The 23,801-nt window shown below is 42.1% G+C and overlaps 2 protein-coding genes across 4 annotated transcripts in view; one reads left to right on the forward strand and one right to left on the reverse strand.

Moving 5' to 3' along the window:
- Positions 1 to 1,383: 1,383 nt before the first annotated feature.
- Positions 1,384 to 22,668, reverse strand: TSPAN19 (tetraspanin 19). The gene is made up of 9 exons (XM_006114020.5): positions 21,906 to 22,668; positions 20,873 to 20,957; positions 20,708 to 20,780; positions 18,658 to 18,788; positions 12,719 to 12,793; positions 8,552 to 8,662; positions 5,216 to 5,359; positions 3,080 to 3,163; positions 1,384 to 2,402 (listed from the first exon to the last, which is right to left on the reverse strand). The coding sequence occupies exons 2-9, from the start codon at positions 20,936 to 20,938 to the stop codon at positions 2,328 to 2,330; spliced, it is 759 nt and encodes a 252-aa protein (XP_006114082.3). The 5' UTR covers positions 20,939 to 20,957; positions 21,906 to 22,668; the 3' UTR covers positions 1,384 to 2,327.
- A 31-nt stretch (positions 22,669 to 22,699) lies between these two features.
- LRRIQ1 (leucine rich repeats and IQ motif containing 1) overlaps positions 22,700 to 23,801 on the forward strand; it is a 169,720-nt gene continuing 168,618 nt past the window's right edge. For all 3 annotated transcript variants that reach the window (XM_014568997.4, XM_089780159.1, XM_089780161.1), the window contains exon 1: positions 22,700 to 22,779. The gene's annotated coding sequence lies outside the window, so the exon portion shown is untranslated. The remainder of the gene's footprint in view (positions 22,780 to 23,801) is intronic.

Below are 23,801 nucleotides of genomic sequence, written 5' to 3' on the forward strand. Positions count from 1 at the left end.
ACACTTGGAATCAATTTTCCTTCAAACCTTTTATTGCTTCTAAGATACCTGTATTTGAGGCCCCCTGAGTGGCTTCACCCAAGCCCACATAGAGAGAGGTCATATGGGCCATCCAGCTGAAAGTTCTTCCAAACAAGCCCACATTTCTCCTACAAAGCCCTCTGTCCTTGTTGAAGAGGCTACTATCCCGAAGGGCTGGCTGTGCTCAGATCCCCATTCTAGGCATTGCTACCTGCTGTCTCTAGCCTTTCTTATCCCCCACAGTGCCTCCCTCCCTACTCTTCTCTCAGAGGGTATGTCTGCATAGCAAAAAGAACCCTCATCAGCTCCCAGAGCCAATGACTCAGGTTTGTCTTAAGGGACTAAAAATAGCAGTGAAGTTGTAACTTCTTGGTCTTAGAGCCTGGACTAGAAAATCTGGTGGAGGGGGTGCAGAACATCTACTCTGCTATTTAGGCCCAACTAAGTCAGTTGGGCTGGTCTCTGAGACTCAGTGCCGCTGTAAAGAAAGAAATGAGAGAATTTTCTGAAGCTGCTGTCTTACCCACTTGGATGGCTTGATTAACCATTGAGTCTGATGAATGTCTATTGCAAGCCACCCTTGCCCTGTAGCGCTTCCTCTTGATTTAATGTGGTGATGCAGGAACTCGTGGCCTCAGTTTCTCTTTTGTCAGCTCCTTCTAAACAATCCAGTTGGGTAAAAGACACATTTCTCATGCTAGGAGTTCTCCTTTATTAAAGCCAAATAAACTTTAAATAAAGTCTCTCTCCCCAGTTTCAGGGCTTGCATAGACCTCCACTTTGGGCCTCTGCTTTTCTGGGAGCACCTCTCCCTTAGGAGTACTTCTCCTTCTGTGAACAGCTCTCTGGCTATGACTACACTATAGTGATCTATCAGAAAAAGGTACGCAAATTTTTCGGAAGAGGTTTTTCCTAAATTTGGCTGTCTACTATTGGTCCAAATTTCGGGGAAAAATACCCTCTTTCAAAAGAGCCCTTCTTTCTCGTGGTAGGAGAAAGAGGGCGTCTACTCTTCCGCAAAAAAAAAAAAAAAAAAGCAGAAGAGCAGACGCGTTCCCTGGATGTGGCAGAGTTTTTCCAGTATCCCAGAAAAACCCCATAATGTAGACATAGGCTCTGCAACCACGCCCTGATGGCCTTTAATCATGTTGCCTAGATAGGCTTATTTCCCTTATATCAGCTCATCGTGAGTAACCTGGACTCAGACTCTCCTTAAATTGGATCAGTGACCCCAGTAATAGTGCCCACGTTTCTTTCTGTTTTAGATATATTTGCTGGTATAGTAACATACATAACATAACTCTTGTTGCATGTTGTTTTGGAGACTCAGAAAATTAGTATTCAGTTTCAGAATGTTGTGTAATGGTAGATTTTATTAATTACATTTTTATAATAGACTACTCAGACAAAGCTTAAAACTCGGTATGGATTTGTTATATAAAATACAGTTGTTAACTTATTTAATGAGAACACAGATACACAGAGATGCTGATGTACAGAGCCCTCACTTCCAGTCACTGGTCAGTGCAATTTTAGTTTCTCAGCAACTGTCTAGTCTAACTAAACTCAGAACTCAGGGTTGGGTTTTTTTTTTTAGTTGTATATGTTGCACTGTATTTGTATGGAACAGTGAATATGGAAAGACAGATAGACAGGTAGTGTTAATAAGAACACACAAGAGTATCACATCAGTGATGAGAAAGGTAGAGGTATATGGGCAGTTGGTAGAGCTGAAAGGGGATATACAATAAAAAAGCCTGGGAACCTACTGACTAAAGAATGACCAAATAATTAATTCAATACAGGCAGTCCCCGGGTTACGTACAAGATAGGGACTGTAGGTTTGTACTTAAGTTGAATTTGTACTTAAGTCAGAACTGGCGTCCAGATTCAGCTGTTGCTGAAATTGATCAGCGGCTGATTCCAGGAAGCCCAGGGCAGAGCAACTCTGCCTCGGGCTTCCTGTAGTCAGCCGCTGGTCAGTTTCAGCAGCGGCTGACTTGGGGATGCCTGGGGCAGAGCAGCTGGGTTGGTCCAGTAGCGCCGAGAAGCAGCGCTGCGGGACCAACCAGCAGCGCACCAGCTGCTCTACCACAGGGAGATGCGGAGCAAAGCCGCGGAGGATGCGGGAGGCGGGACTGCCCAGACGCGCCGCGGTCCCACCGCCCAGGTCCTCCGCAGCTTTGCTCCCCATCTCCCCGCCTGCATTCTCCGGGGCGAGAAAAGCCCCGTTCGTAAGTACGGATCCGACATAAGTTGGATCTGCATAACTCGGGGACTGCCTGTATAACAATATCAAAAATCTTTCATGATTCCATTAGTGAAATTTTATTCTTCTTGATGTTTTTGAACAGCAATACACTTAGTATGAACAGGAGAACCTGAAAAAAGGAAGAAAGATTGGGTTAAAAATTAAAGCAAGTCATAATCACTTATGCTCATTAATGTTTAAATTTAATCTGTTGCAGTTTGGAGGACAGATTCTGATTCCACCAATGCCAGCATAGACAGAATGACAGGAAGACAGACTAGAGCTGAGAATGCTAATGTAGAACTTGGAAGATCTGGACTCAGTTCTCTATCTCTTTCCTATGCCCAAGTGGAACCTTACATAGGCCACATGGTCTTTCTTTGCTTCAACTCCCTATATGTAAAATGGGAATAATAGCACTTCTGTACTTCACCAGCGTGTTCTGAGGATAAAGCCATAAAAGATTTTGAGGCACTGCAGGAATGAAGGATACATGATTACTTAACTACTTAAAATGTAAAAAATTGCCATAAACTTCACATGTCCCTAAAACACACCAAAGAAAGAGATAGTCTACAGCTCGGAACAGAAAAGCCCAAAAGTAAAATAATAAAATACCTGACAGAGAAAAGAGTCAAGCAGAATATACTTGCAGATAAAAAAAATGTGCTCATAGATCAATTCTTTAAGGGGATATATGTCAGGAGACCTGGATAAATCAATTCAGTCAGAATATGAAGTAGTCTGTACCACCACTCAGCACTTAATATTAATAATCTTCTTTTTTTTAAAATCAAATGCTCATACCTCTATAGTTAGCAGTGCAATATTAATTATGATTAAGGCCAATGTGTTGTTTTCAAACCATACATTAATATACTCGTCACATCCCTAGGTAAAAGCAAATGAAAAAGTATTAAATTAAGTATTTTGATTCCTGGATTCAAACTACATATTTATAACATGTTCCTGATCAAATTCTATGCAACAACTTTCTACCATGGTTTTAAGATTTTGATACTTACTCAGCAGAAGGCAATAATATTAGTGTGTAATGCTAAGAGTTTGGCCCAGCAAATTTTCAATTTATTTTAAATGTATAAGCACATGACTAAGGGTATGTCTAGTCTACAGAGCTTTTCTAGGATATCAGAGGTATCCCGGAAAAGCTCTGCCATGTCCAAGGAATACGTCTGCTTTAAAAAAAAAAAAAAAAAAAAAAAAATCAGAAAAGCAGATGCATTTTTTCGTCATCCTTGAAAACCTCATGCTACAAGGAAGAAAGGATGTTCCAAAAGAGAGTTTTTCCCTGACATTTGCTCCATGTAGGTGGTTTGCAATTTGTGTATCTCCTGACTTTTCTTTATAGTGTAGACATAGCCTAAATCAGTTACTTTTGCACTCAAAAGTTTTGGGACTAGTGGCTGATCTAAGGGCTTGTGCAGAAACATATTGATAAATCTTCATTCAAGCATCCAGTCACTCTACAACTGAATGCTTAAATGAGTATTTTCAGCTATTGCAAGTTTACTGTCATTCCCCACACATTATTCAACTCAAGATGGATTTAATGTCTTCTGGATCATTGTTAATGTTTATTTTTCCATTAACTTTTATATTTAATAAACTATTATAGAGATAACAAGCCGAAAAGTAAAAAAGAGACTTTGTTACTATGGTAAAAGGGTAACAGGCAGATCTCTCACTAATATAAACTTATAGTCTCCATGATTTTTCCTCAAACCCCATTCCCCGTTTTTGAATAACAGTGCATGTTCATATTCAGAAAACTGAATCTTAGAATAGGGTAAAGAATAAAGCTTATATAAATTAGGACTGCTCAAAGGTTTTCTGTGAAACTATTTTCCAACAGCATTCAGAAGAAGTTCTTGAACGGACTCATGGACAGACAGAGTGTTGCACATTTCTAAAATATATAGATAGATGTAGCTCTTTACTCCTGCTTTGTAATAATAGAAGGCTCTCCAATTTGATGGCCCTAGACAAGCTTGTCCCACTATTATAATTAGCTAGTTCTGAGCTATGGAGGTTCTAAGATGCTGCTTATTTTTCTGCTTGGGTTCTTTAATTCTGTAAAGTGAATGGAGATGTTTTGGTGAAAGATAACTCTTAAATAGATCACATGGTACAAATAACAATAATGATAACTGTATGTTGCCATTGCTTTGATGTTACATTCTCCCCCCCCCCCTCCATTTCCTATTTCATAGATGTACTTGTACACAGCACAAAATGGTGGATAGCAACAAGTGCTGCACAAGCTTCTGGTAAATGTTCTCTTATGACTGATTCATTCTGTGGTGCTCCTAGCTCCTGTTATCCTGACTCTCCTCCTTGATCTAGACTAGAGTTTTCTGTGTGGCAGACTCCTAAACAGGAACTACCATGCCGGAAGCCTGTCCAGGAATGTCTTTGCTTTAACTATGATGATTGTTACTATTGTTTCACTTTTTTGTAAAGGCACTTATGGTGTTCCATAGGCTCTGGGACTCCTGGCAGGCTCCTGCTCAGTCCTTTCCCTACCAGAAGTGGGGGCAAAGCCACTTGAGGCAGCTTGCCTATCCATTCCTTGCCAAGAGTGGGGGGGAACCACCTGGGCTTCTCATCACAACTCCCAGCCAGAAATGGGGTCCAGCCGCCACAACTTTCCCTTTGTACATGGTACAGGCATCCAGGCTTCTCACTCTAACTCCAAGCCAGGAACGGGAACTTTTTTATCTGCTCCACAGATAGTAGCAGGGTCAAGCAGCCACTCACCTCTCCAGAGGAGTAGAGGCAGCTGGACTAGAACTGTCCCGCTTTCTTGTCAGTTTCATAGCTTCTACCCTACTTTGGCCTAACGATGTAGTGTAGACCAGCCCTTAGTTTTGAAAGCTGGCTACTGTGTTCACTCAGGTAAAACAAAGATTGGTTATTCCTTACCTTACTGTACACTTCATTCCCTGGGGCATCACAAAACCATTCCTTCCTATTAGACTTTATACATGAACATGGGACCTGATCTGCATGTTCTTTATTTTCATTCTTTTTCCAGTCTGTAGAATTGTGTCTGCCACAACATTCCAGCTAGAAAAAAAAAGATCCTGTCAACTTTAATGCCAAAACAAATAAAAAATTAATTTGTGCCCCCAAAGTAGGCAGAATTATAATACAAGAATAAGTAGTAGTGTCAGTGATGTAATTCAATCCTTTAAAATATGGTTTATGTTGTCTCATCCTTCTCTATCTCATAAGAATCCAATCTCTTCCAAAACTGCCTTTGCATGTATTTGTAATATACAATGGTATGTATAATATATGCATTTTACAAGTATAGTAAGAGAGGAATATGTTCTTAAAATATATATTTGAAAGGAATTTCTATTTGAAAGGGTCATGATAGAACTAATAAAAATGTAAATTGGAAATGTTATTATAGTGTTTTTATTCCAGGCAAATGCCAAACATTTTGGCCTTCACACACAGCCTTCATCAAGGCATAAATGTGAGTTAAGAAAGCATTCATTTTACACATTGTTTATGCAGTCTAGAATTAGAGGCAGCACGCTGACAACAGACCAGGGCACACTCAAATACTACCAGGAAGAAAAGAGAAAAATCTGTAAAAAATAGCAAAGGAAATGGAATGCATTTCCATAATTAGGGCTAGATATTTAAGGAGTACAAGTCTAATTTAGACACCTTAATAAGAGCAAAATGTCCCAAAACACTCACACTGAGCAGCTCTTATGGTGACACTTATGGTAAAAATGTTAAGAGCTTAGTTCCCAACATGCTGCGTGCTTTAGAAAATCTATCCATTTATGTTCATACCTAGGTAAGAATGGACAGCTGGCTATGTTTAGATTGCAGGCTTCTTTTGGAAGCTTTTCCAGAAGAGATCTTCTGGAAAAACTTCTTTTAAAAGAGAGCGTCCGCACAACAAAATCACATTGAAAAAGCAATCTGCTTTTTCGAAAGATATCATCCATTCAGCATGGACGCTATCTAGCATTTAACCTGTGATTTCTATGGATGGAGTGGCTGCCAAGGCACCTGTGCTTTTTCTTCTTTCTTTCCTCTTTTTTCAAAAGAACTCCCTCTTCCACATCCACACACGCCTTTTTTCCAAAAGAACTCGTTCAGAAAAAGGCTTCTTCCTTGTAGAAAGAGGTTTACTGCTGTCAGAAATAACCCTGTGTTCTTCTGACTTTGTCGAAAGAACGCAATTGCAGTGTGGATGGATGTGTAATTTTTCCAGAAAAATGGCCGTTTTTCTGGAAAAACTCTGCAGTGTAGAAATACCTTCTTTTGAAAATAAGGCCCTCATTGTAGCGTTAGCACTTCACAAAAATATAACTACAGGCAGTCCCCGGGTTACGTACAAGACAGGGACTGTAGATTTGTTCTCAAGTTGAATCTGTATGTAAGTCGGAACTGGCATCCAGATTCAGCCGCTGCTGAAACTGATCAGTTTCAACAGCTGCTGAATCTGGATGCCAGTTCTGACTTACATACAGATTCAACTTAAGAACCCCAGGCTCCGCGGCTTTGCTCTGCTCTGCTCCCCGTCCCCCTGGTCTACAGACCAGGGGGACAGGGAGCAAAGCGGCGGAACACGCGGGCAGCGGACAGCCCAGACGCGTCTGGGCTGTCTGCTGCCCATGTGTTCTGCCGCTTTGCTCCCCGTCCCCCTGGTCTGCAGACCAGGGGGACGGGGAGCAAAGCAGAGCAAAGCCGCGGAGCACGCGGGCAGCGTGCCTGCGTGTTCCGCCGCTTTGCTTCCTCTCCCTGGTCTGCTGGACATAAGTCGGATCCGCATAACTCGGGGACTGCCTGTACTAGCACAAAATCACATGGGTCAACTCCTCAGGCATCCTTCCCACCATCTGAATATCAGTAGTAGATCTGTTTGGAAAGCTGAATTTCTGTCCCAGGTGAAATTCCAACATTTCAACATTTTTTTTTTATCCTAAAACAGTATGAAAAATCAAAATATTTTAAAAAAATTAAAAAAAAATTAAAGAACAGACAGTTCTGGAAAAAATCAATTTGGAAATGGCTGTACAATATTTTGGTAATTTTTGAAATTTCATATTGATTGAAAAGATTTCAGATTTAAATGCCAATTCAAAAGGAAATATCCTCTTTAGAATTTTCCAATTGAAAAAATCAATTTAGTCAAAAATAACATTTCCCTAATTCCTGCATGAATTTAAGTGAAAACCCATATTTTGCTGGGGAAATGTATCAGTCAAAAACCTATGAAATCTTAGGTTGTGGCTGGGTTTTTCTAACAATTGTTGATGATGTCACACAAAAGCTGAAAGCAGAGCTGGGAATGCTGCCTTATTTTATGATGATGTCACACCACTAGCTGTTGCTGAAAATCAGGACTTAGCAAGAACAGATTTTCAGAGAATGTTTGTTTTTAAAAGTATCTGCAGAACAAAGGAAATTGTAATTCACCACTGTGAATTATTTGAGATCCTAAATTATTGCTTATCATATGTAAAAAACTTTGCAGTTCACCTTTTGAGCAATTTATCTCATGGAAAATGATGCTGCTATGAAGAACTTCTCACAAAGGAAACTGTTTATGCCTCACTCTGTAATGAAAATGTTTATGAATTCTAGAAGTATGTGGGGCTAACGTATGGCCTTAAGTTGCCTCCAGCAGTCAGTACTGGTGAAGAGAAATATAGCACTAGCAGGTGTTTTCACATGTGCTTGGACAGAATAATGATGAGTATGGTATAATGCTTTGGAGAGGTAGGCTTTGTCCCTGAGGAAGGAAATCTGAATGCTGCCACTGTGTGATCCAGATATACCTTCTTACAGGATACACTATTCACTCCTCTCCATGGTAGGCCATTTTCACTAGATGCCGTGCATGGGTTCAGGCCACAGATATCTCCTTTGCACATCTTTTATGGCTTTTTGCATTGGCCACGGCACTAGAGATTTTTGCCCTTATGCTCAGGGGCCAGTGGCCTACAGTGGCTGAGATTGTGTCTGCCCCTGTACAGAGTGGCAAAGCAAGAGTGGAGTGGCGTCCTTTTGCCCTTCTGCAGACCTAGCCCAATCAAGCCCATAGACTCCCAAGTTTTCAGTTAAACTGCGGGGAATATATTTTCTTATATCTGACCCAAGCAACCATGATAAATAAACCTATAGCTAAATAGTTTTTTCAGTGACTGATTTTTGACACAGACTTTCCATGTGATAAAAGAGGGTGGAACATTTTTTGGGGTGATGATTTTTCAATTTTCTGCTTACAGTTTCCTGCACAGCATGCAGAATATACCACTCATGTTCTCTTCCAGTCAGATTTTTGTTCCCATAGTTAGAAATTACTTCATCAATTCTGTCATTCCACATAGTCTGGACCTGTTAATACAGAGCATTGGCAATATATATTGGCAATATAAACTGCCCACAATACTGCGTTATTAGTATGACTGAATTCAGGGCCTCATGCTAAGCACTATACAAACATGTAGTGAGAATCAGTCCTTGGGCTAAAGAGCTTCAATCAAAATAGATAACATAGGCAAAGGATGTGAGGGAAAACAGAAGCAAAGTCTATTGAAATGAGTAGTCAGAGATCACATAGCAGGTCAAATGTAGAGCCAGGATCATCTCGATCTCCAAACTCCCACAACAGTGTCCTATCCACTTGACCATGCTGCCTCTCCTAATTATGTCTCCTTAGAATTCTGATGCAAGAACATGCATGTCAGCAGCATTTTGTATATTCTGGTTTCATGAAAAGGCTCAGGGACCTGAAACCTGGACATTTCTATTGTGGAATGAGGCCCTCGATGCTTCCATTTTTGGAAAGAGGATTCAGCACTCTTTGTTTTGCTTTTACTGATACGCTACTTCCCCCCAAGGGCCACCTGTGAGACGTGTTGCTCTGGCCTCTTTACAATATGCGTGAGCAGCTGCAGCCATGGGAGCCAAAGAAAAGAAGAAAGCAGAAATGCGAAGATGAAAAAAGCGACCCATTGTAACAGCAGCCTCTAGGGCAGTGGACTGATATATCAAAGGAAAAATGCAGTTGCACAGAGGTCATGAGTAATAGTGACATGCTGTAGGTCATGGAAACATTTCATTGCAATGCAAGCAAATGCTAAGTCTCTCTCTCTGCCACCTCATGCCAATTAGCCAACTCATTCTGCAGACACAGCTGGAAGCCCTGCACTGTGAAGGATGGCATGTTAGTTTAATGAATTATAATGCCATACCACCATTATAGTTAAGGTTGAGATTCAATTGTGGTTGGTTTACTGCTATCTTTAAAATAACACACACACAAACACCTGATTCCAGAATATATCCTATCTGCTCAAATATTCCAGTACAGAAAATTATTCTAGGGCTGGCAGAACTCAGTCAGTATTAATTTTCTTGTTAAGAAGCAAATTCTGGTGTCAGAGAGAGAGTCAGAGGCAGCAGAAGTGATGCAGTTCTACTTTACAGTGTGGGAATAGGAGCTGGCTTTGGAAAACCCACACAAGAGCCTACAGCCTCCCTCTCCCTTCCCTCGTCCCTACCTGGTGCATTCTGAGCCTAGCTTTGAAAGGACTCTTGTTTGCATTCCCATGCAATAGATTTTAACATTAGGGAGTAGAGCCAGGAGAAGGAAGAGTTAGAACTGCTGTACAGGACCATGAATTACTGCCATCCGTACAGCAGCAGTGCTGAAATGAAGTGCATAAACTACTATATGATGGTAAAAAGAAACAGTGGAGTACCGGGCCAATGGTATTGCACAATCTGTAGCCACTGAGTTAAAGGTTGCAAGAAACCTTTAAATTTTTCCCTCCCCAGCTGTTTTGTGTAGAAGTAGGCATGCACCACTTCGAAGCCTGTCTCCAAAACAGGGTTCTCAGATGTAGACTGCAAGCCATAGTGCCTCTCTGTAGCCTAGGTTTAGGCACCTATGCTTCTGAGAAGGGCAAAACGTAGGTCACATTCAGCTCCTCAGCATCTGGTAGAGTACCTTCGGTAGTTCTTTGCCTATCATGCTTGTATTTGTGAATTCTATTTTCAGGTACCTATCTCCCACTGTGCATCATAAAGAAGCTTATATGCCTAACACAGTATTTTGTGGATTCCAGTGATTTTCAAGGGACCTAAAAGTTAAGTGTTGCAAAATTTATGGATGCAATATCTAAATCCGCTATGAATCAGTGATCCAGTAAGTTTAGGTGCCTTCAGGTTTAGACTGCAGTTGAGCAGGGGTTTTGTGGATTGAAGGGGTATCTAAATCTGGGACTTGAGTGCCTAAGTCTCTCTGTGGAGCTGGGCCATAGTCATCATAAAGAATTTTTCGTTCACAGACATGCATTTAATCTAGAACCTAAGCTGACAAATAGTGTAATTAATTCATACATTTTATGTCAGGGTAAAAATAACTGTTGCTATAAATTACAAAATAGACACAACTGTTACACAGTGATTAATTAGATCATTCATGTTAATAAAGCTCATTACATAAGCTAATTATAGCATAATTCTTTTACCATTGTTTAAAAATGAATTAATTCCTTAACAGGCAAGAGAATTTTGCAAACTATCTAGAAGTAGCGGTACTAACATAGTATGTATTACCTATACTTCTTATATTTCACAAAAGTCAATACCTTCTGTCATATGAACTACTTTAGGATCATCTCATCTAACATTGTTCCATATTTTCCCCCACCGACTCATGATCTTGCAGAAACTTGTGCTCTATGTGGTCTTTAAGTCAGCCTATATGTTCCGTTTAAATTGGGATAATACAAGCTGAACCATAGATCTACATTCATTGTTTGCACAGTCTTTGCCTGGACAGTGGTATAAAATACTTAGTACAGGGTAGCCTGCCCCTTTAAGGGCCAGTAGGCACTCTTAAGTTAACCCCATCCCACTTCACCTGTGCTGGGTATTGGATTTAGAAGGAAGGAAGCTCAACTGTGGGAAGCTGGCTAGAGAAAAATTTATTAATCAGGTAGAGTCTAAGGAGTGGCTGTTCATGAAAGATCAGGGAGCAACTCAAAAGAGTCCAGGAGGGCTGAGGTGGAAATGAACCTGGGAAGGGTAAAAATTGAAAGGGCAGGTAGAAGGAAAGAAGAGAGACCCCATGGGAAGGAGAGACTGTGGCGAAGGTTTCCGGTTTTGGATTGGATTCCATGGAAAGGGGCGAATTCTTGTTGATGGCTTGGCTGGAGGGCAAAGTCACTCAGGAAGTCAGTGGCAGGGTGAGAGCAAGCTGAAGATTGTGCAGAGAAACTGGGAAACTGGGATAGAAGTTCTACATCTGCTGTCAGGGACGGCCCGGGGCTATAGGCGGATTCGGCTGCCGCCTAGGGCGCTGCCACCCGGGGTGCCCGCCGATGACATCAGTCCATTGACGGCCCTGCAGGCAGGGGCGCCAATTGCGCGCTCCACCTGGGGCACCATTTGCCGCAGCCGGCCTTGAGCTGCTCCTGTCTGCTGGTCTTACTGCAGGGGGTTCTCTGGCATAGTGAGTCATGTAACAATACCTATGATTTTCTAATAGTACTGATGCTGCTGGCTTGTAGTGTGATAAGTTGAATCTTATGAGAAAAGGCCCCTCAGCAGTAGTTAGAGGTTTGCCATGGATCTCCACCCTTTTGTCTCTTCCCTTCCACTTCTTGATCCAGTAGTGGAGTCATTGTGGAGTTACAGGAATGCAGTGCCCCGCCCCCAATTCTGGGGGAGGGGGTCTCATCCAAACTAGCTGATGGCTGGAAAGGCAGCAAGTGAGCCTTCTCCCAGTCTAGCACTATAGCTGGCTGACATCTCCTAAATGAAGATATCAATAGGAAGTGATCACAGAGAAAGGTGGAGGGAAGCTGATACCTACTCAACCCACATTCACAAGCACCTATATCATTTCCTATACAACATTATCACAATTCTTGTATTTCCTTCTAGCTCCCCCTCAGCAAATCTATTGGTGCTACTGCTGATGATAATCTCCTTGGCGCCTGCACAGATGGTGACTATAGGGCAGTGGTTCCCAACCTTTTCCAGATGGGGGCCCATTTTGACAACTCAGAAAGACTTGGTGACCCAAGGCAATTCAAAAACCGGGGAGGGGGGCGAGGGCAGAGCCATTTGGGGAGACACTTGGTGGCCCTTCTGAAATGTAATGGCAACCCATATTTGGGTTCCGACCCATAGGTTGGGAAACTCTACTATAGGGAGAGTCAATGGAAGAGGGATGGGGAATTAATATGCATGAGAATCTTCCAAGTCTTCCTGGATTCCAAGTTGCTCTGTGTCCTCAATGTGTCGGCATGACCAGACTTGGGCATAGAAAGTCCACTGCAGAGATCCCATCTTGGGGTATAATGTATCTCTGTAGCCCATAGGGATCGACCCTTAATAACTGTGTCAGCATACCTATGAGATAGAAAGTTTACATACCTCTTCTTTTCTTAAATATATCAGAACTGGAATTGCAGCTTGGAGACCAAGCAGAAGAGTTATGAGTCCCAGATACTAAAAAAGACAAATACAGTAAATAGATACATAAAATTAATGTACTATAGAACACTGCATGGACAACTGCTTAATGAACTGAGATCTGACCAATCATGCTTATTATTTAAATGTATTCCAATAAAAAAAGGAAATCTCTTCCTATAGAAGCAATTGGAGAGCACCGTACATTGCTATCACTGCTGCTGCCATTCAGGATCAGGACATGTCTATATGGACAGCACTGCAGCACCACAGCTGTACCAAATATGCAAACACATCTGGTGAAAATGCTGTATGCTGAGAGGAGAGAGCTCTCCCATCTGCATGGAAAACCACCTCTGTGAGCAGAAGTTATGTCACTGAGTGAAGCTCTCCTGCTGACGTGAGAGCTTACATTGGTATAACTTATGTCACTCATGGGGCAGAATGTTCACACCCCTCAGCAACATGGCATAAGCTGTAGTATAGACATAGCCTTAAATATAAACTAAGACATAATTTGCTGATGCTAAATTTAAAGAAGAAGCTACAACTTTTATTGAAATAATGACTGAAAGTTACTGGGAGGAAGCATCTCCTGACCCATGTTAAGAATGGGAATCATAATTACACAATAGTTAGAGTAAATAGGAAAGCATTGTGAAACCAGGTAAAATCCAGGCTCCTTTGAAGTGAATTATTATTTATTGATATTATCATAACAGTTAGTAGCCTCAGATATGGCTCAGGATTCCACTATGCTAGGCACTATACAAATGTAGAATTAAAAAGACATAAAAACAATTATACTGGACCAGACCAACAATCCATCTAGTTCTCTATCCTGCCTTCTGATAGTGGCTGATGACAGGCACTTCAGAAGGACTGGACAAGAGTGATCAATCCCGTGTTGTCAATGCCCAGATTGTGGCAACCAGAGGCTAGGAACACCTGGAGAATGGGGTTGCATCCCTGATCATCCTGGTTAATAGTCATAGGTGAATTTATCCTCCATTAACTTAACTATTTTGTTTTTACACCTCACTATAATTTTGGCTTTCACATTATCCTTTGGAAACGATTGCCACAGATTGACTGCACTGCATGAAGAAGTAGTTGCTTGTGTTTGTTTTAGACTTGCTGCGTATTAATTTCACTGTGTGATCCCTGGTTCTTCTATTATGTGAAGGATTAAAACAAAAAATGCTTCCTTATTCACTTTCTCCACAACATTGATAATTTTACAGACCTCTATCATATTCCTCCTTAGTTATTTTTCCAAGCTGAAAAAGCCCAGTCCTTTAAAATCTTCTCTCATGGAAGCTATTCTATACCCTTGATCATTTACTCTTTCTTTTTACCTTTTCTAGATTTATTTCATTTCAGATTTATTTCATCTTGAAAGCATTTACCTGAAACCAGGTAAAATAATTTTATAATGCATAGTTGGGATTACATTTTCCAGTGTGCATTACTTTGCATTCATCATCACGGAATTTCATCTGCCATTTTGTTACTCAGTCACCCAGTTCAGTGAGATCCCTGTGTAATATTTCACAGATCATCAGACTTATTTTGAGTAATTTTGTATCATCAGCAAAATTTCCAGATGATACAAAATTACTCATTTCACGGTTACCTCTTTTTTCCAGATAATTTATTAATATATTGAATAGCACTGGTCTCAGTACAGATCCTCAGGGGACACCACTATTTCCTCCTCTCCACTTGGAAAAGTGACCATTAATTCCTACCATTTGTTTCCTGTCCTTTAAACAATTATACATCCATGAGTGGACCTTCCCCTCATTTATTTGTTTAAAAGCCTTTGTTGAGGGACTTTGACAAAGATTTTCTGAAAGTCCAAGTACACTAGTAGTGGGCAACCTGCAGCCCATGGTCTGCATGTGACCCACTGAGGTTCCACATGTGGCTCACGCACACCCCGTCTGTCCCTTGTACCTCTCACATACTGGGGCACTGGAGCCCACACTTCCTACTCCTCTCCCTCCTTCCCAATACTTTTGGAGCTCCATGAATCAGCTGATTTGTGCTCAGTCCCCACTACTTCCCCTCTTTTCCATAGCTTGAATGACACGAATCTGGTACTGAAAGTAAGTAACAAAAATAAAATATTGTGAGAATTTAAAATTATAGCCCAATAAGAGTTACATTGATGTGTGTCTTGCCGTTAATTTCAATGGGAGCAACAAATACCAAATATGAGTACTAGCTATAACCAAAAAACCTCTTAATCATACTGGGTATTTCCATAATGTAGCTGTTTTATAGCCATTTGTGTCTTCAAAATATAATCTATATATCGTGAAACACTTCATATTTCATGTGATATAGAAACAATAGATGAAATCTGGTCCCATCCACTGTAGTTAATGGGAGTTTTCCTATTGACTTCAGTGGGGCCAGGATTTCAACCAGAATAATTTTATCCACAATGCTTCCAGCAATAGGTATAAAAACCACAAAACTGGGACATGATTCTGCAGGCCTGAGTCACACAAACTTCTTGCTGATTTACTGGAGAGTGATACATGAGTAATATCTGCATAATCAGCCTCCAAGGCAAGATTTCACATTTTAAGGAGATTTGCCAAGATACTTTCTTCACATATCCTTTACTAGCTATTTGTCTTGTGATCCCCTGAGTTACATGGTATTGTCACTACTCTGAGACTGGATGAGTCTCAACATGTGAAGAGTTTTTAAGATGGCCACATAAAACATTTCAGTGGCAATACTTTTGCTGATATTTCTCTATACGAGTATCTAAAACACTCGTAGCTGTGACATTTTTCTCTGCTTCAAATATCTAATAAGCCCTTGTATGCATTTCTGCTTATGTGCAAAGCTGTGTTGAAAATATTGCTTATTCATAGATCATAAAACAAAAAAGGACCACTGTGAACATCTAGTCTAATCTCCAGTAATACATAGGCCTTTGAGCTTAAGGTCCATAAAATTCAAAAAGTATGTTGCAGTGCTACACGTGTTGTTAGTAAATGTGTATCTGTTTTATTTTTCCTTTTCACTTCCAGCTGTTTTTCTTCTGTCTATTGGACCAGCTGATTTTGTATTTCTTAGGTCTAATTCTAAAATTGTGCAGCCAGCCTGTCAAGGAAGACCCTTGGAAGATTGCACACACTGTTAAGTGAGTCAACAATGTTCTTCTGATTCAACTTGTGATCCGTTGACCCATGAGGGACTGCAGACTACGCCTAAGCGATCAGTGAAAGGCTGTTACCTTGAACAGTGGTTTTCAGTCTGTGATCCGCAGACCCCTGAGGATCCATAGACTATGTTTGAGATTTCCAAAGGGGTTCACACCTCCAGTTGAAATTTTTTAGGGTCGGCAAGAGAGAAAGATTACAAACCACTGCCTTAGAGGGACAGAACTTTTACCAGCCTAAAAAGAAGATGCTATTGAAGGAGCTGAGGAATATGGATGGAAACACTCCCAGGCTGAAAATCTGGTTATACCTGGGAAGATACCTTGCTCAGGATAAAAGTATATGAGAAGGAGGGTGGTAGTATTTAATTTACAACCTTCAAATCCGAACACTGTACAGGCAGTCCCTGGGTTACGTACAAGATAGGGACTGTAGGTTTGTTCTTAAGTTGAATCTGTATGTAAGTCGGAACTGGCGTCCAGATTCAGCCGCTGCTGAAACTGACCGCCAGTTCTGACTTACATACAGAATCAACTTAAGAACCCCAGGCGTCCCCAAGTCAGCTGCTGCTGAAACTGATCAGCAGCTGATTCCAGGAAGCCCGGGGCAGAGCAACTCTGCCTCAGGCTTCCTGTAGTCAGCGCTGGTCAGTTTCAGCAGAAGCTGACTTGGGGACACCTGGGGCAGAGCAGCTGGGGTGCTGCCGGGTTGGTCCAGTAGTGCCCAGAGTGGCGCTGCAGGACCAATCGGCAGCGCCCCAGCTGCTCTGCCCCAGGGTCCAAAACAAAAGCCTGGTCTGCTGTGGGGGGGGGCACATTAGCTGCACCCCCCCCCAGCAGACCAGGGACACGGGGAGCAGAGCCGCAGCAGCAGCGGGGTGCCGCGCCTCTGAGGCTTTGCTCTGGCAAAGTCTCAGAGGCGCAGGACCCCGCCGTGGCTGCCGCTTCAGTCCCGGTGCCTGTGGTCTGCTGGGGACCGTCCCCAGCAAACCACAGGCACCCGGACTGAAGCGGCAGCAGCGGCGGGTTTCCGCGCTTCTGAGGCTTTGCTCTGGCAAAGTCTCAGAAGCGCGGGAACCCGCCCGGTGCCCCTGGTCTGCTGGAGACGCTCTCCAGCAGACCAGGGGCACCAGAGCAGCTTACGAACGGGGCTTTCTCGCCCTGGAGCTCGCAGGTAGCAATCCGCCACCTCGACCTCCGGGGCGAGAAAGCCCCGTTCGCAAGTGCGGATCCAACATAAGTCGGATCCGCGTAAGTCGGGGACTGCCTGTACTCACAATATCAACATCAATTGATATTCACTTTTCACAGGTATGGATGACTATATCAGGACCAAAGCAAGGGAGAATCAGGCCCTAAATAATTAGCTGTCATAGGGTTGGCCCTTCTAATCACCCACTTCCAGAATGCAGGTTGTATGGCAGAGCTGCCTCAACTTTTCCTCTTGTGCACCCTTCTCCACCAGCAATGGAAACTACCCATAGCCCCCTCCACACTCATTACTGCACCATTGGCTCTGCAATGGAGCTTGGGCTGAATGTTGAACTGGAGGCAGAACTGGGGATAGGGATAAGAGCAGAGTTGTCCTGGGGACATGAGGGCAGAACAGGTCTGGGAACACAGCAGGGTTGGGTGTCATTCCCTTCCTGCTCCCCCCAAGGGAGGCTGGCCTGGGCCCCAAGATTCACCCCCTGAATGTTCTGAATCATCCCCTAAGAGGGGTAGGCCCAACAGTTTGGGAATTACTGTTATACGGGATGGTAAATATTTCAATTACTCTTTCTCTTCCTATGCTTGCTAGTGAGCACTCTCTGCTCAGCCTGTCCCTGATCAGTCAAACTGTAAGCCTGCCTTGTGAAATCTGCTGTGCAGCAACAAGCGCTTCATCTCGTCCATCAAATCACTGGACTAAGGAAAGCTGACTCCACTGAGCACCACAGCTTACTAGGCAGGCAGACTATTACCAGCAGTAGCACTGGTTTAGAGTGAAATATGCGATTGCCCTCTTGAAGTTTTGTCTGAGGAAAAGGGCACTTTTTCTTGAACACTTCCAAAAGCACAGGGAATACAGCATGCAATTGTATTTCCAATTTACAACTGAAGACAGCACCAAGTATGAGTTATAGTCAACCAAATAATCTATTAAAATAACTTGGCCTGATAGCAAAACTGGCAACTCATTTTTTCCCCAGTATTGTCACTGCTAGGTAAACCTATATTGTTAAGAGGGTAGCAAGATGTACAGCATGCTGTAATTCCATAAGGTGTTGCTGTAAGTGGATCTCTGTAGGAATTTTTCTGATTTCCTTTACAGTCTGAAACTATAAAGAACTTTTACAAATTGCTTCAGGAGCTAGAGGCAGTTTTGTCCAGAAAAGAGCTTACTACCTAATGGATAAAATTTGCAATTTTCCAACATTTTTAAACCCATATGCTTAATGCTCACTAGTACTGTGACTTGATAAAAGCAATTTGCTGCAACTTATTCTCATCTGCTAATGTCTTCTTTTATGCCACAAGTCTCCTCACATCATGGGCTCTCATTGTATGGTCACCTTCCTTATCTATTTCTACAGAGTTTCACGCATGACTCTAGCAGTTGGGTAGAAAATAAATAATAATAATATTGGGACCCTCTATTCCTGTAGTATGTTCATTGGCTGTGCTTTGTAAGTTAACATCTTAAATAAGGGGTCATTTACAAGGCTGTACTTACCAGAATTAGTAACCATCTGATTTCTTTAAAGCTTCCTAGGAATCCAAAAAATGATATAAAACCAATGATCGATCCAACACCAACCAACATAAAAGAAATGTATGTTACCAAGTGGTTCTCATCTGTGAAAGCTGAAACAAAATTAATTCTTAACATGCCGTTTTTTCTTGCTAACTTGCATTTACAAAACTCTGCCATTAAAACTTCTTCATTTTTAGAAATGCATTGTGCCAACTTTTTGAAAGCCATTGTTGAACAGACAGAATTAGTGAAGTCACCAAATGAAGTTATTACCTCCACTGCTAGACCCAGCTGAAGAGACAGAGATCTTTCTTGTGATATTTCACTAACTCCCATTACTGTGAAGAGGAGATATACATTCACACAAAAAATGGTTGTATTTTTGGGACTTCAGTGTGAACCACAATACAATGCATTCTGGGACACCAAGAGTTGTCCAGCGGCACATTGGAAGTAAATAAGGTTATATTAAAAAGAGTTATATAACAGTTCATCATTAAATTGGAGGATACTCACCTGCTTACAGGTTTGTTGTGCATTCAAAATTCAAGTTAGATTCCTAAACCTATTGGACACTGGTCCAGTTCTCCTTAATTGGAGGATCAGGCTTCCATTTATATTTTATCATCTTTGCAGAGATGAGAAGATGGTTGTGATTCCACCTCTTCCTCTGCTCTCCACACTGCCAAAATGTCTCTAATGGCTAGATGAGTTGTGGTCCTTGGCACACAAATGGCTCTTAAATGCATGACTCCTCCCAGATGGGACAGATCCCTCTCTCAAGAAGTAATTCTGAGGGAGAGTTCAGGACTGTGGGTATGCTTCCTTCCTGTGGATAGAAGGCCAAATGGCTGGTGCAACCAAATACCAGCAGCAGGAGGGGAGCTGCCGCTATACTCTTTTGCAGAAAGTTTTGCCATTTTGCTCTTTAACTGAGCTTGTTCTTGTGTCATTATTGTGGTGACTCTGCCTAGCTGTGCCAATCCAAGGTCACAATGCTTTTCAGGGGCAGCTGGCTTTCTTCCTCCCTCTTAGATCTCTAGGGATAGCCATTCTCTTCCCCAAAAACTGACATGGGGAAAGACAAATAAAGTGAACTCTTTTTCTTCCCTTCTTCCATGTCTAAAAGAAAGATTTTTGAAGTTGCTCTGTGACCTTCTAATCACCTCAGGTTGATGTCTGGAAAGTCCCTTCCCTCACATTCTTCCCTTACTGCAGAAGTGGTAGTTCTCCTCCCAAGCTACACGGGAAATGGCTTGTGGACCCTGGAAGATCTTTTCTATGATTATAGGTAGAACTGGGAGAGTGGCTCAGGCCTGTTCTATACCTAATATTTAGGTTGACCTAGCTATGTTGACTACCATTACACCCTGGCTATGTCTACGCTGGCATGATTTTCCGGAAATGCTTTTAATGGAAAAGATTTCTGTCAAAAGCATTTCCGGAAAAGCGTGTCTAGATTGGCAGGACGCTTTTCTGGAAAAGCACATTTTCCAGAAAAGCATCCGTGGCCAATCTAGACGCTCTTTTCCGCAAAAAAGCCCCGATTGTCATTTTCGTGATCGGGGCTTTTTGCGGAAAACACTACTGTCTACACTGGCCCTTTTCCGGAACAGTTTTCCGGAAAAAGACTTTTGCCCGAATGGGAGCAGCATAGTTTTTCCGGAAAAACACTGATGATTTTACATTAGATCGTCAGTGCTTTTCCGGAAATTCAAGTAGCCAGTGTAGACAGCTGGCAAGTTTTTCCGGAAAAGCAGCTGATTTTAGTTTTGGTATAGAAACCACAAGGTTGATGGAAGAATACTTCTTCCATTGCTGTTCTCGGTGTCAATCCTACAATTGTCTTTCTCCAACTTTGATAACAGATTTGTCCAGTGAGAGGACATAAATTACAGAAAAAAAAAAATATGGTGAATTTTAATCCAATACTGCCATCTTGTGAAGAAATCCTATAATTATATCTGTTGTTAGATTCTATAACTTTTGCTAGTCATGGAGTGCAGAAAAAAAATCTATTTATACTCACATAAAACAGCGAATAAATGGTCTCTGTCAAATAGAAGCCATATGCCAAACGTCATAAGCAAAAAACCTAAAACCTGAAAACAATAAGATTTTTAAAAATGTGAATAGTTGCTGAATAATATTTACTAAGTTATTTAACTTTTTAAAATGAAGTCAGAATTCTTACCAAGAAAATTCCATTGAAGATGTTTAGAAAGTATTTGAGGATTAATATTGTGTCTCTCAGTTTCATTCTTTCTGTTTAATGGGTTCTGAAAATATAATTATTCATTCAGCGTAAATCATTAATTCAATATAAACAATAGGATAAGTAACTGCTTAAGTATATGTTTGAGTACAGTTCTAGAAGTGTAAATATTTACTACTGCTACTCTGAGTTACAAAGTAGCTGGATCACAGAGGTGTCAAGATGGCTGACAAGTCATAGCTACAGTCACTCACTTTTTTATTACTTTTTTTTAAAACATTTTTATAGCTGTGGTCAGTCTCACTTTTTTTTCAGTCTTTCTGCATCTGAAAAGACTTTTGGGGCCAGGAGGGATGAAGGTGAGTGTGTCAAGATGTCAGTTATGGTACTGCCTGCTCTACATTTACACAGCACCACTGTGATCCAAAGAATTGTACCCAATTAACAGTTTACTGTACAGACCAGTATAATGAAAGATATTGATTAATAAGCATATAATATAAAACACAATTAATTTTTGCTTTACTTGACAACACAGTTATGCTGTGCATTAGGAATCTTTACTAGCTAAACGTTATACTTTTCACCATTCTAAGCTTCTTAAAACGGCTGCCTTTTGATTTGTTTAATTCTATATTACAAAAACAAGTAGACAATGGATAATGGCTGTTACACTGCCCCGGATTAGATTCCATTACTCTTAAAATAATGCACTATGTATTCATAATGAATTAAATCTCATCAGACTTTTTCACATCTATAATTTAATCAAATACTCTCAGGAAAACAATACTAATGGATACATGTTATCTGACAAACGTGGACATGAAATAGTCAACAATTTGTGGAGCAAGAAATTATTGCATTTTAGTATGTCAGAGTTAAAATTGTTTATACACCACATTTCAGTCTTTGTAAAACTGATTGTCTGAAAGGTAAAAATAGTGCTATTCTCACAGAAGCATTTAAAGTAGTTATCTTATTAAAATACAAGAAACAAGAAAATCCTTACCAGTGCTGAGTATTTCACTCTCAGCAATCTAGGGAGCACTACCATATAGTGGCCTAAACTAATTTCCTTACTCCATCTTAAATATATGTTTACTAATTCTTTTGTTGATAATATTTTACTTCCTTGTTACAGAAGACAACCATGAACAAAACTCTACAGGTGTTTCTTTTCAGTGCTGAAATAAGTTGTTTGCTTTAATTACCATGAGCACAATGAGTAAGTCCATGTCTTCACTACAGGGACGAGTGTTGACACAGCCTACTCCAAATGAAGGGGCTTTCCCATTAGTGCAGGAATACTCTATTTTGAGAAATGGCAGTTCGGTTGACAGAAGAGGTCTTGCATTGACCTAGCTGTGTCTACACGTGGGGTGAGATTATTTTTTTCCACACCTGAGCAATGTGGTTTTGCCACCCTAAATGTGAAGTGAACCTCAGGCCACACTCAGGTACCGGAAGGTAAATGTCACTAAATATTCTTCAGGGACAGAACTAATTCCAAGGCTCTGATTGATTCTTTATAACATCTCATGACCGCCAGACCCGGCTCATGACGGGAGCGGGGGGCGCCTACTCATGATCCGGTGTATAGACAGAAAGTGCAACTACGAGCCAATCAGGGGAACGTGATGGATGGGGGACCGCTACTAACGCGAGGCGGGCGAAGGCGTTTTCCCCGAGTCTGCAACAACCTTTCTCTCCTCCTTCCCCACGCCCCCTTTCTGGAAGGCAAAGTGGGGTCTGCCCAATAACTTAGTCCCCTCCGGCTTGCCTTAGCTCAAACCTCGCTCTCCCCCCCCCCCCGCAACGTCGTTGCCATGGTTACGTTTCCTGTTTAACACGGCTGCGGGCGCGGCTCGAGGGTTTGCAAGCAGGTCTGTGTGAGCCGAGGCTGCCTGCGGGATCTGGGTGGCGGGCGCATCCCGGCTGGGGCTGACAGCATTCGCGGGGCCATCCAGCTCCACCCCCGGGGGCTGCGAGGGTAGATCCTGGGGAGTGCGCGAGGTGCCCAGCGGATGGGAAGGAAGGGGAACTACCGCTCCCAGCGCGCACCGGGGCTTGGCCGCGCGGCGCTTTGAAGCCAGGGAGCGGTAGAGTGCGGGAGGGCCGTTTCCCGGTGCATTCTGGGAGTTGTAGTCTTGTGGGCGGACAGTTTGTGTCTTGCTGTAGTTGCCCAGCGTTGAGTAAAAGGGAAACTTCTTCTCTCCCAGGCTAAGAGCCTGTTCCCAGGGGATTCTTCCCTTCCGCTCCCTCTGCCTTCACTCCCTGGATCCTCAAAAAGCGACGAGGAGTCCTGTGGCACCTTATAGACTAACTGAAGTGTAGGAGCATAAGCTTTCGTGGGCAAAGACCCACTTCGTCAGATGCATGTAGTGGAAATTTCCAGAGGCAGGAATAAATATGCAGGCCAGAATCAGGCTGGAGATGACCAGGTGGATCCAATCAAGGAGGATGAGGCCCACTTCTAGCAGCTGATCTGGAGATGTGAATTCCAAGAGAGCAGAAGCTGCTTTTGTAGTTAGCAAGCCATTCACAGTCTTTGTTTAATCCTGAGTTGATTGTGTCAAACTTAAAGATGAACTGTAGCTCAGCAGTTTCTCTTTGAAGTCTGGTCCTGAAGTTTTTTTGCTGCAGGATGGCTACTTTTAGATCTGCAATTGTGTGTCCAGGAAGATTGAAGTGTTCCCCTACAGGTTTTTGTATGTTGCCATTCCTAATATCAGATTTGTGTCCATTGACACCAAAGACTCAATGCCCTAGTGCCTGCAAGGAAAAGCATGTGGCCACAGCAGCGGCTGCTCTGGTGAGACCCAGGGCAGGTCCGATGGAGTCACTGCATTACTCTCTGTCTTGCTAGGTTATGTCCCCGACTCTGCAGGAGGAGAAGGTCATTGGG

The sequence above is a fragment of the Pelodiscus sinensis genome, chromosome 1, assembly GCF_052426305.1.
Source record: "Pelodiscus sinensis isolate ZL-2025 chromosome 1, ASM5242630v1, whole genome shotgun sequence".
NCBI lineage: Eukaryota > Metazoa > Chordata > Testudines > Trionychidae > Pelodiscus > Pelodiscus sinensis.